Source organism: Cryptotermes secundus, unplaced genomic scaffold, assembly GCF_002891405.2.
Source record: "Cryptotermes secundus unplaced genomic scaffold, Csec_1.0 scaffold681, whole genome shotgun sequence".
NCBI lineage: Eukaryota > Metazoa > Arthropoda > Insecta > Blattodea > Kalotermitidae > Cryptotermes > Cryptotermes secundus.
Genome location: NW_019737395.1, coordinates 93,395 through 106,951, shown reverse-complemented (window position 1 = coordinate 106,951; position 13,557 = coordinate 93,395). Strand labels below are relative to the sequence as shown.

Here is a 13,557-nt window from a genome sequence, read left to right as displayed (position 1 = left end):
CATCTACCGGAGGAATTGGAAACTACTTGGGCGGGAAACTTGTTGCCTAATTTTGCTCAGAGGTCTCCTAGAGACATGAGGAGCTTTTACGTGCTGTAAATCTACGACACAGGACACACGGCTTGAAGTCCCTCCCGGAGGACTTGTTCCCTGAATCTTTCCACCCTTAAAAATTCCACGACCTCCACCAGGTTTGAACCCGCATACCTTGAGTCATGAGGTGGGAACGTTACCCCTAGGCTACGGAGGCCACTATACTAACACATTATCACATACCTTGAATAACAGGGCCACAGAAAAGTTACATTGCACTATCTGGAAGCAAAGTGTAGTAATAAAGACATATCTATAGCCATTGTTCATCTGTTAGATATTAGTTATATCTTTACCTAGTACAGACCACACAATACAAAACTTCAGACTAATGCCCTGTAAATTTTAGTTTTTTCAGTTGTGGCACTATTATTCTAGGTATGTGACGCTGTTAGACATGACATCATTCAGATATAGCCACACTGATTTAATTCTTGTGTATTCTAAATACAGACAACTCTTCAAACCAGATGCAATGACAATGCATATCATCAACCTCAATGCAAATCAATACTCATTCAGAAACTGTGTGTCCAGGATAATACAAAACTGTACACTGCATATAAAATACCATTAGTTTTAATGACTCGTTACTTTTGTACATGAACAACAGCTACTTCGTTGATCCATCACGTAAGTCATGCCACCAACGTAACAGTGGTTCCCTCTTCTGCCAAATATATGCATTACCCCAATAACTCCATGCACTGAAAGAAAAGAAATTAAAAAATTTACTGAATGTCAGATTTGAGATTCTCACACTAGTGAATATTAAGATTACAGTTTTCTGGGATGTGACACCATGTCATTTCATAGAGAGGTGCTAATGTTTTGGAGGAAACTGCTGCCCCCACCTTCAGAGTAAGTCAAGCTGAGAAAAGTGGTACAGATATAGAGAGAGGGAGCATTGGGACCATGGCTATGAAAGACCAAATGGGAACCTGTGACCCTGTTCTCAATGGGAAGATATGTAGGGGAGACAAAGGTGGGTAAAACAGGAAAAATAAAATACATATATATAAAAAATAAAAGGAAGAGATCAAGCGAATGAAGCTGAAAAAAAAACACATGCGAAAGGCCATAATCATAGAGTAGAATCAAACAGAAACAATTAAAAGCATAGGAGGAAAGAGGAAAAATAAAATGAAATGAAATAAGGATAAAATCTATATGAGGATGAAGAGGAGTAGAAGGAAGAAAGGATGTCTTAAGAGTTCTGATTATTTAAGCAATTTCAATGATATGCTGATCCTTTAAAATAAGCTATGATGTACCATCACCACAGCTACCTCATCAAAGAATCAGCAATGACGTTTACTGAGGCCATCAAAAGCTACTATAGCTACAGCTCCATTTCATCTGAATATAAGCTGATTTTTCATTCATTCATTCATCAATGGCTCTACAGCCCCTTGTTGGGGCCTGCCCTCTTCTTTCGTTTTGTGATCTTTTTTACACAAATGGTAGGACTTCTTGGACAAGCGACAAGCTGCTTTAGGAACATAAGAATGTAAGAGACACTCTTGACAAGTAAAGGACATAGCTAGTTGGCTTGAGGGATAACACTTCTGATATCCAGCAGGTGTCTTATTTGACTCCTAGCTGGGACACTGATGGTAATGACCAAGGTTTTCATAGTTTTCCTCAGTTCATCCATGGAGATGGTAGGACTTCTTGGACGAGTGACAAGCTGCTTTAGGAACATAAAAATGTAAGAGACACTCGACAAGTAAAGGACACAGCTAGATGGCTTGAGGAATAACACAAAATCCAGAAGGGGTCTTATTTGACTACTGGCTGGGACACTGACGATAATGGCCAAGGTTTTCATGATTTTCCTCAGTTCATCCAGGCAGTATCTCAGTTAAGTCAAGACTGCTTCCTTCCATTCACCCATCATCCCATCATTCAATGCAATATAATCTGAGATGCTGACACTACCATAAAATAAACTGGCATGCCAGTGGGATGCATAATTTTGATAAATCGAATTTGAAATTATGATTGTTAAAATTTGTATCAATACACACAAACTCATACTGCATACAGGTACAAATAACCTTTCTTGAAGCCTATAAGTAGCTGATGTACTTATACTGAGTATAAATGACTGTTATTGGATATTGTGCACTGTTAGAAATTGAGTAACTCCCCCTACAAGCTCAATATATATTGTCGATTTCCCTGTTTGTTATAGTAAATAAGGAATTATTCACATTCAACTCACAAATGCATAATTGTAGTACCAGATTTATCTATGATCTGCATTATCCGCAAACTAGTCTAACACAATTCCAAAAAGGAATATGTTACATGGGGGTAAAGATCTTTAATCATTTGCCACCAAAAATCAAATCTATGTCTAATGACTTGAAAAATATTAAAATTCAGTTGACAACATTTTTATTGCAAAACTCTTTTTATACGTGATGAATTCTTTAGTAACAAATTTGCCTAGAAATAAGGATAACAGCATAAACAATGTTAATATTGCATAATTTTATGTATAGTGATGTAAGCCTGTAAATTTAACACATGTTTTTTATCTATTATAATGATTATAAGCTGTACATATATATTTATAATTGTATTGTATTATATTAACTCTGTGACTGGTTCTATATCTGTGTATATGGATTTATGGAATATACAATAAATGAATGAATGTAATATAAGTGTTTGAAACCCTTTTCACTTCTGAGAAGTGTGACCACAAATTTGACATAGACACAATGTCAGTTATAATTCTAGTTCCAGTTTCTTTTAAAATTAAGTTTTATCATCAAAAATGGAACAAAACCATAACATACTCATATAGCAGATAATAAATCTACTGAAAATGTGGCAAAGTTTAAATATCTGGAATAATTGGATGCTGATGTGAGGATATTAAACTAATGTGTGAGCATGGGGTGGACTGATGTAGCATAGGATTAGGAGTCAAGGGAAGGTATTTTTTGAGTAGCTGAGTAGCTATGAAGTTTTCAAGAACTAATATCCCAAAGCATGGAGTTAGTTAATCCAGTTATATGGATTTATAACTGTTATTTATGAAAGACCTCTTTAGTGTTAAAAAGACGTAAAAAATAATCTTCACAGTGAAGTTTATCACTTGATTATCTCTACCAACATTAGTGTCAACAAGTCGTTAGATGACCAGAGGGGAATACAGGGAAGTATGCTGAAGGGGGAAGAATAATGGTTCAAGGGAGTTACGGAGTAGGTCAGTGCATGGGGCTACTTTATATGCTCGCAGTGTAGATAAAGACATCAATTACAGACAATAGCTTACATTCCAAATGCTGCTCCTCCTAAATGAGCTGCATGGTCAAAAAATCTCCATCCTAAGAGAACACCAGCTGCATCTATTGTCATGATCACTTTAATTGCCTGCAATGATAATATTTTTTATGAATGGCAGACATGTATCTGAAATGATTACATAAAAACATACAATACAGAATTATTTATTATAATATAATTCTGTTGAACACTAGACCATCTCACACATATTTTATATATACAACATTTTGGCAACTGACTGAATTCCTGAATTTAGGTAATCAGTTATAATAATATCAAAATTTCTTTGATATAATCCCTTTTTAGTAGTCACTGGGAAGATTGTAGGACCCTTCACATAGCAATCTATATTCTCACCATTTTCTCAGACTACACAACGTCACAGCCCAGAAGACAAACATCTTCACAATTACCACTGTGAGAACTTCAAATCTCACAAATTGTGTAATGTTTTATCTCTGTACCTTTATAGATAAACCCATAGTCAATGATTTACAACATTTTGAGATATAAAATATATTTGAGTTTTAAGATACAGGATCACATAAGTATGCAAATATATTAAAAATGTTTTGTCTTTTTTACTAAGGCTTCCTCTATGCAAGTTTTGAAGTAGGTGTGGTTGATTGTATTTATAGATGTTTTCTGGTTTTGGGACTACCATAATTGATCAGATAGGCCCCAGGAATTAGAAATAAGGGGGTTTGTTTGGGTGCCAATAAGATTCCGGGTATGGAATGCCTATAAAGGTTGAGCTTGAGTTTGATTGCTTTAGCTCAGGTAAGGCAGGTATTTGACTCTGTCTTAAGGTTATTAACTTGCAGATTTAGTATTTGTGATTACAATGGTACTCTAGCATGTCCCAATTTAAATTGCTGAAAAATGCTAAGCCTCGAGCCCAGCGTTTCTGCAGGAAGTGCCTCTCCTCAATTCCAGAGACTTGAATGAAAGACACCCTCCTCCAGATTCTAATTGGCTGGTCAGAACAAGACAAGAGGGCACAAAATCTTGTGTTCTCCAATAAACTATAGCAAGCAATTATTCATGTAGATTTCAACTGCTGGCTAACACCTCAAATAATTAAATTTAGAAGTTGTGTGGGTCTAGGAATTGCCCTCTTCAAAGTCATGACTCCTGCTAGTGCAGAATTTTGAAAGGAACACCAACTGTGTGCCATATTTCCAATTTACCTGGGCAGCTCTCTGTCTTACAACTGACTGTAAGACTTGGCCTAAGTGAAAGAATCTGACTGACTCACTTGAACTAATTTGGTGATTGATACATTGATTTCATTAATTCCATATAATCTAATTAATTTAATTCAAATTAAAATAATTAAAGATAACAAAAGTATCCACCTCAGTTTTGATGGTTACATTATCACCACCACAAAAGTAGCATATGACTGTCAATGACTGTTAACAAATGATCTGTACTGAAGAACAAAAATTCAGATTACTAAAAAATTAATCTAATATTTAGGCAATTCATCCATTGCAGAGCAGTGTTATTTATAAGAATGATATATTTGTAAACTTACTGCTCCAGCTGGAAATGAAAAGAATGGCAGGAAGATAATGCTAAGTCTGGTATCCGGATATTGAGTACACACATATCCCAACACACCCATGATAGCTCCTGACTGAAACACAAATATATGTAAGAAAGTCAGGATCAGAAAACAATTGAATAATACATAAACTTCTGCAGTCAGTGTGACATTAGTGCTGCTTAATATAGTGGAACCTTCATTTATGATTCGTCAGTTTAAGTTTTCCCTTATTTAAAATTGAATTTCAATAATTCTAAGTCAATGATCTTAATGTTAAATCACTTCCATTTATGACTTTCATCACTTAAGTATTCAAGTCCACTAACCCTATAACAAATATTAAATGAGGACTTCACTGTATATGATTGTGAAATTTTGTGTGAAATGGATCTTAAAAGTACGTATATTTATGTTGAAATAATTCTTTTGTAAAATGAAAAGAAAACAACATGGCAGCCATACAAAATTTATGCTCGGCTTTCCATTTAATGGTGATAACTACCAGTAATTAACCATTGATGTGATTTGCTCTACGGAGATACATCATAAATGTATTCACATATTTCAGAGCAGAAGCCAGAAAATACTGACCCACTTTTTCTGGAGATGAAATATTTGTCTAGCTGTCAGATTTAAATAAAATAAAAAATAAACTTTAGACCCCCTTATTACATTATGGTGATGGTATGAAACTTCCAGGTTACATCTGGCAAATTTAACACAGAATCTAGCAAAGAAGTGGATAAGTAAGTACTAATCTACAGCTGTAGCTAGCCTGGCCATACAGCTGTGTCATGTCTCATAATCTTTGCTGCTGATCCTCTTAGGCTCCAGTACATGGGTGTCATCCTACCAGTTAGGTTTCTGCTTCTTCTTACCTCAATCTTCCTCCATCCTTTTTTCCCTTTCACATGGTATGCTACAACTTAAAAACAGGGTAAATGACATTCACTCTAGTCCCAGGTGTTCAACCATAAAGGAGAGGTACTCAGAATTCCATTTTGGCCTTCTCATTCTGTATTTCCTTTGTCCAAATCTTAAATAATTTACCTTCACTGATACTTCATGTTTTGTGATTTGGAGGCAAGATCCAGCAGGACATGAAAGCTTGTATAATTACCTAAGAAATATTATTTTCTAACTGTATAACTTTCAAATTTTACAGTAAAAATATGTTAAATTTTTCAATTTGCATGCATTAGAAAGGATTCACTTGCATATCTGGAATAAGTGGTAAGCTAGATGGTGTAATGAGCTGCCATCTAGTCTGCATAAAAATACAACTTCTGTATGTGTTTCATTCCCTATTCAGAACTAATAGAGAACACCCAAACATATTATGAAATTTACTCCATACTTTTGCTAATATATACAGCATCCAAGGCTTATAAAGCAATGTGCAAATACTACAGTAAAGTTTTTGAATGCTGCTTTAATCATCATTTTCAGTCTTCTTTTCTTATTTATGTGAGTAAACTTTAATGTCTTAATTTGAGTGTTTTTCATTTTTGAAGTTTTAACTTGTATATTTTGATACTGAGAACAAAACCAATGATACACCAGGTGAAGAATGGGTTACTTCTTCTAGTACAGAATACAGAATTTGAAAGATTACTGTCCTTTGATACTATCATGTCAACATAAGATATTCTCAGAATTTTATGACACCTATCTGTGTCACACAAAAGCAGTATTTATTTTTTAAATATTTTATAAAGGCAGTCTCAGCAATAAGCAAATAAATAAAATAAATGAATGAAGGAGACAGACAACAAATTTATTCTTATACACATATTGTCATTCCAAGGGTGGTGGGTCTAATTTGAATTCATGTACTTCTTTGTTCTGGAATTTAAGCCTAAAACCCTTCACATGTTCCATAAGGGGAGGGGGGGGGGACTGTAAGATACTTCTGGAATAAAACAGTGCATATACAGCTTACTGCTCCAAGTGATAGTCCAGGTTGTTTTATAACAGCTTTGTGAAGGTAACTAGACATGGTTGATATAACTCCTGCGCTAATGTACAGTCCAAGAAATTGCTCCTTCCCTAGCGATGCTACAGCTCCTATAGGGGAAGAAAAATTCTTATTACTCCTCCACAGTATTATGTTCACCTAAATGGTACTTAAAAATTTTGTTCTTATCTTGCTGATAACATACTGCAACTTCATTAGAAAGACCAATTGGTTAATGCTGCTTAGAAAAATAATCACTGTTTAGTCTCAGAACCACATGAAACCCATAAATAAACATTGTAGGCAAAAAGACATAAGCTCTTTACTATTAAAGCAAGTGGTACATATATCTACTGATCTTCAAGGGTTTAAAAACACTAATCTGGAAAGTTGTGGGAAGTAATGCATTTGTGCTTAGATTTTAACCACAGTGAATTATCCACACAACTATTCCTCTAAGAAAATTCAAAGTATGTTGAATATCAAAATATGGTCTAGTTTTTACAATTTTCAACAGAGCACAAAATCTATTTACTTGAAAGATGGTTTGGGGAAATATTTTCATCCTATAAGTGAACACTGAAAAGAGAACCGTATTGTTTTGAATATAAGATGCACATTTTACACATTCTTTTCCCTTGAAGAATTGAGGTGCATCCTCAATTTGATGAATTTGCACCTTTCTGACTTTCTTCTTAAAACTCACATTTAAAAACTGAATACATCTTAAATTCGAGGGCATTTTATATTTGATGTAATATGGTATGTACAGGTTGACATGAGTTAACTTAGATTAACTGCAATACAAAGGCTTCATAAACATGTTATTTCTCAATGAAAACAGTTTCTGATAAACTAACCTGATGAAAAACTATGCAAAACGAACATATTTGCAAGGAGATGTAGACCTGAATAATGGCTGAAAGTGGAGAGAACCATAGGCCAACAGACAGCTCCTAATAAAAGAGGACCAAAGGTTCATTGTAACTACATAATATATAAGAAAAAAAATATAACTTTATGATGATGATAATTTCTAACAGACTTTGCAATCCATTCCTTTCAGCATTTCATATAATTTTCATTTAGTTCCATTGATCATGCTATTATTTAAACATACTGAACACCTCAAAAAGTTGTAGAAACATTCAGCTTCCTAAAGCATTCACATTTCTTACATTGGCTATTCTGATACTAAGTGATAATATACATAAATATATTATAAACAGGAGTTGGCTTATGACTGACAATGTGTGTCTGTTATGCACTCACAGTGGACACAGTCTCAGAGCATGATGGGTGGCACTGTCAGACTAATCACTCAGGCAAAATAATGGCTCTTTATTCTGAGAATCATACAGAATATATAAGTGGTAAAATGTAGAGTTTCTAAATATTACAGCAAATGGTAAGCACAGTGCTTTGACTGATATTTAACACTACAACTTAAATAACTAACACAATATTTGTATGTTACTCACTAGATGCTGGATTGGAACAGAAATATCGCACCATTGTGCCTTGTAACCGTGGAACACGCCATGCTAGAAAAACTAAACAGTTTGCAAAGCATATTGGGAAAAAAAATCTGTGTCCTTCACTAAGACCATTCCACCAAGTGTTTACATCATTACGCCATGATCCTTGTTTTCTTACACCATACACTCTGTCATGGATCAAACTGCCAGGTTTTCTTATTAATGCTATTGCTCTTGCTCGGACATTCTCATATTGCCATATTGCAGCACAGACGAAACTTCCTGAGCTAATCTGTGAATTACAATAAATGCACATAATGACATGACATGTGAATGATTCCCAGGGTAGTTTATGTCAATTACAGAGCTCATACAATATCAAATAAAAAACGTAAAGATGTCCCTGTGTTTAATTAATGAAGTACTATGCCATGAAGATATATAGATTCATTTCTAATTCTAACAACAAAATGAAAACCACCTGGAACACTATAAAATCAGTCACAGGTAGAAAATTTAATAATGCAGGTCTACAATTTTTGAACACTGATACGAAATTATCTGATAATCATCATATGATTACAGATTCTTTAGATAATTATTTTCTAACAAACGCTAACAAAATCAATACCAATAATGCAAATGTTGGCCACATTACAGAACCTGAAACCAGCAGATATTTAAATTATCTGTCTCAAGCTTTCATGATTACCTTCCCTAAAATTAAATTCAACCACAACTCTACTAAAGAAACTGAAAATATAATTATGACTTTCAAATCAAAAAATTCTAATAGGTATGATAAAATTTAAGTTAAAATTTTAAAAATCAGCATTCCTTTCTATTAGCCCTCCATTAACTTATATTTGTAACATATCTCTTTCAATAGTGAAATGCTACATTTGGAGCATAGCTCTGTATGGGGCTGAAACATGGACACTTAGGGCAGTAGATCAGAAACATCTGGAAAGTTTCGAAATGTGGTGTTGGAGAAGAATGGAGAAGATCAGTTGGACCGATTATGTGAGAAATGAAGAAGTGTTAATTAGAGTCAGTGAGCAGAGGAATATCCTACATGAAATAAGAAAACGGAAGGCTAATTGGATTGGTCATGTTTTACGCAGAAACTGCCTTCTAAAAGAAGCTATCGAAGGAAAGATAGATGGGCGGATAGAAGTGACAAGACGACGAGGAAGAAGACGTAAGAAGATGCTGGATGACCTTGGGGACAGAAGAGGATACTGTCATTTGAAGGAGAAAGCTCTAGATCGCATTAAGTGGAGGAATTGTTTTGAAAGAGACTGTGGACCTGTCGTCTTGACAGATTACTGATGATGATGATGATCTCTTTCAACAGTTGTCTTTGCCAACTGGTTGAAATATTCAGAAATAAAACCATTATTTAAAAATGGAGACAAAACTAATACGAGTAACTACAGACCTATATCATTACTAACATCCTTTTCAAAATTTGTTGAAGGGGTTATACATGCAAGAATGCACCAACATATAATGAGTAACAACATATTAGCAAATGAACAATATGGTTTTAGGAGCAATTCACTTACAGAAACGGCCTCATATAAATTAATTAATAAAATATTAACTGCAATGAATAACAAAATATTAATTGGTAGAAGTTTTTGTGATTTTAAGAAAGCTTTCGACCATGTCAATTACAATATTTTACTATCTAAACTGGAATTTTATGGGATAGTTGGCAAGGCCAATGAATTAGTAAAATCCTACCTCAAAGCTAGATACCAGAGAGCTGTAATTAATAAATGGCATGTTCATTCCAGATGGGACAAAGTTAATAATGGTGTACCCCAGGGACTGGTTCTGGGACCTTTACTGTTTCTTTTATATATAAATAACTTTCCAAACATTATAACTAGTAAATGAAAACCTGTTCTTCTTGCAGATGACACAAGCATAATTATCACAAATTCCAGCCCTTAAGATTATGAAAGAAACATTCAAACATTTAAAAACACAAATGATGGTTTAAAGCTAATTTATTGACATTAAACTTTGATAAAACATATTTTATACAATTTTTGACTAAGAATAGCTATGTAAAGGATATGCATATTGACTATGGTAACAATCAAAATCCTGTGCTTCATTCGAAGTGCAGAATTGCTGAGGGGATAATCAAAAGGGGAAGCACAATAGACCACTGTAGGTTGCGGTGCAAGGGCCGAGAAGCCCTACCCCTCATACATTCATTCATTCATTCATGGTAACAATCAGATTGCTAAATCTACTAATACCAAATTTCTTCCATTAATTATTGACAATATGTTGTAATAGAAAGGTCATGTTGACTGGTTTATGTCTCAATTATGTTCAGCCTGTTATGCAATCAGGGCTGTGAGACCTTATATGTCACAGGAACCAAAAGAATTATTTATTTCTCATATTTTTATTCTGTTATGCCATATTGTATCATTTTGGCTGTAGTGGCTGTTGTAGTGTGAGCTACTAAGGATAGGGCATAATCTGCTGTATTGAGCCTGGACTCACAGAGGCCTTGTATATACTGCATACAAGGTGTGACAATTTAATTCCCAGAATGGCCACAGCATGTCGCTGGGGTGTTGAGTCAGGCAAACTCATGTACCCGAGCATGTTTGGACATATTTCAACTTTTGTTCACATGAGCCACAGACCAAATGGGTCATTCATTCCCAAGCAGCAGAGGAAGCAGTACGTGTCCATGGTATACTGTTAGAAGAAAAATAGGTGACAAGACTCTGAAGCAGCGGATAAACATCAAGTTTTGTGTGAAGATTGGTAAAGTGCTAGTGAAATGTTAGCCCTGTTAACAATGGCTTAGGGTGAATAAACTATGAAGAAATAGAGTGTTTCTGAATGGCATAGGCGGTTGAAGGAAGGGCAAGAAGATGGGCAAGATGACCCAAGTGGGAAGCCAAAAATGCAAAGGACAGATGCAAATGTGGATAGAGTATGAACCTTGGTGCACTCAGATTGAAGATTAGGTGTGAGACTAATAGCAGAAGAATTGAATTTGAATAGGGAAACAGTGCAACAGGTTATTATGGATGATTTGGGAATGGGAAAAATTTCCACAAAGATGGTGCCTCAAATCTTGAGAGATGACCAGAAACAATGTCGGTTTCACATTTCACCTATCTTTACACAATGCAGAGACGTTTGATAGGGTTGTTACCGATGATGAAACATGGTGTTTTCAATATGACCTGGAAGCAAAATGCCAGAGCATGCAGTGGAAAACACAGAATTCACCTCAGCCAAAAAAAGCATGCATGCCTTGCTCACAGTTCAAGACAGTGCTTGTGTGTTTCTTCGATCACAAGGGGATAGTTCACTATGAATTCATTGCGCAATGACAAACACTGAATCATCAGCATTATTTGGAAGTGGTGACAAGGTTACAGGATCTGTTTGGAGGAAAAGACCCAAACTCTGGCCTGACAGGTGAATTTTCCACCATAACTATGTCCCTGCGCATGATGCGTTAAGTGTGCATGAGTTCCTGGCTAAGAAATCCATTACAAAAATGGACCACCCACCTTATTCACATGACTTAGCCCCTTGCAATTTTTGGGTCTTTCCAAAATTAAAAAAATGCCTTGAAGGACAAAGATTTGCTGACATTCCTGACATCCAATGCAATGTGGCAATGTTGCTACAAGGTATTCCAGTAAACAATTTTCAAGACTGTTTCCGGCAGTGGCACCATTGCCTCACAAAGTGCATAGCTTCACAAGGACAGTATTTTGAAGGCGACAGCAGGCACTAGTACACAGGGAAGCAAGTTCTGCATTCACAGGGCCATTCTGGGAATTAAATTGTCGCACCTTGTACACATATGCATTGTTATACTAGGTAATAACATGTAAACTGTAAATATTATGTACATGCAGACAACTGACTTGTTACCTGTCCTCTTGTCAGAGGTTCATCACATGGACAAAACCATAACTGTCTAACAGTAACTAATATCTGGTTATGAGCCCCATGTAAAGACTGACTGATCATAGGTCACAACGTGACTTTGAGTCTGACTTGTATCTTTCATCCTGAGATGGAAATTGCACTGTACATTGAAATGTTGCAACAGCTGCTCATGCAATATGACTAAATCCTGGTGAAGTTATCTAATTTTTCTTCCATGGAACAATCCTTTTTAAGAAGCTAATATTCGCTCAGCTAGTCAAGAAATTCTCCACTATGGAACACAAATGTTCATTACTACATTCACATAAATGAAACACTGAAACCCATCTTGAGTCAATGAATCCAGTCCACATGCTCACACCCTATTCTTTAAGAATCCAGCACTTCCTAAATCACTGTAATCCAAATCATTGACAACCAACTTTTAAAAGTAAGGGGAACTTCGAAAACGATGACATAATAATATCATAAATTCTTTAAAAAAATGACTTACAAGGGCAGTGAAACCAAGCGGTTTCCACAGTTTTGAAAACTGTATTGGGCCACTTTCTACTTTAACTCCTTCAAACTGTGTATCCACTGGGCCAAATTTTCGTTTTGAACGTGAAGACTGGGATGACCAACGAGATTTTCGAAATAATGTAGTTCTGAAACCTCGAACAGCACTGATGGGTACATTGGATAAAATACATTTTTTTCCGTACGGATCTAGAGGACTGAAACAGTAAAAGAAATTATATATGATCATAATGCCAGCAAGTTATAAAACTTTAATGTAATAATGATAAAAAGCTGAAAATTAAGTTCAATTATATTGAATTCTCATGCTCACCACACTTTTGAACATTCACGCATATGTAATAAACTACGGACATGTCCCATGCTTGTTGCCTGATATAGCTGTTCCGTAGGAAGTAATTTATAAAAATAAATTAATGTATATGTAAAATTTTATTAATTTTTTGATCCCTCGTTTGCAGCATACAACTTATTTTCCTTCGTACACAAATTTTATGACAGCAAAGAGACCACACAATGGAAGGCACAAGGCATTCAAACACCAAGAATAAATTGTTTGTCGAGATGACAGTGGAATGACACCAAATTTCGTGCAATATAAGAAGACTGTGTGTTCTTTAAAATGTTTCACAATACCACATAACTCACTTAGACACTCTCTATGAAAATAACCATCCATGACTTTGCATACCTTCTGTCTTTCTGCG

At 35.2% G+C, this 13,557-nt stretch overlaps 1 protein-coding gene across 2 annotated transcripts; it reads right to left on the bottom strand.

Moving 5' to 3' along the window:
* Nucleotides 1–499: 499 nt before the first annotated feature.
* LOC111870359 (presenilins-associated rhomboid-like protein, mitochondrial) lies at nt 500–13,549 on the bottom strand. Of its 2 annotated transcripts, XM_023862578.2 has the most exons (8): nt 13,164–13,549; nt 12,825–13,047; nt 8,387–8,675; nt 7,766–7,861; nt 6,891–7,015; nt 4,937–5,038; nt 3,386–3,483; nt 500–800 (listed from the first exon to the last, which is right to left on the bottom strand). In XM_023862578.2, the coding sequence occupies exons 1-8, from the start codon at nt 13,211–13,213 to the stop codon at nt 707–709; spliced, it is 1,077 nt and encodes a 358-aa protein (XP_023718346.1). In that variant the 5' UTR covers nt 13,214–13,549; the 3' UTR covers nt 500–706. The 2 variants fall into 2 exon arrangements, with proteins under 2 accessions (XP_023718346.1, XP_023718347.1); XM_023862579.2 differs by lacking the exon at nt 7,766–7,861.
* Nucleotides 13,550–13,557: the final 8 nt, after the last annotated feature.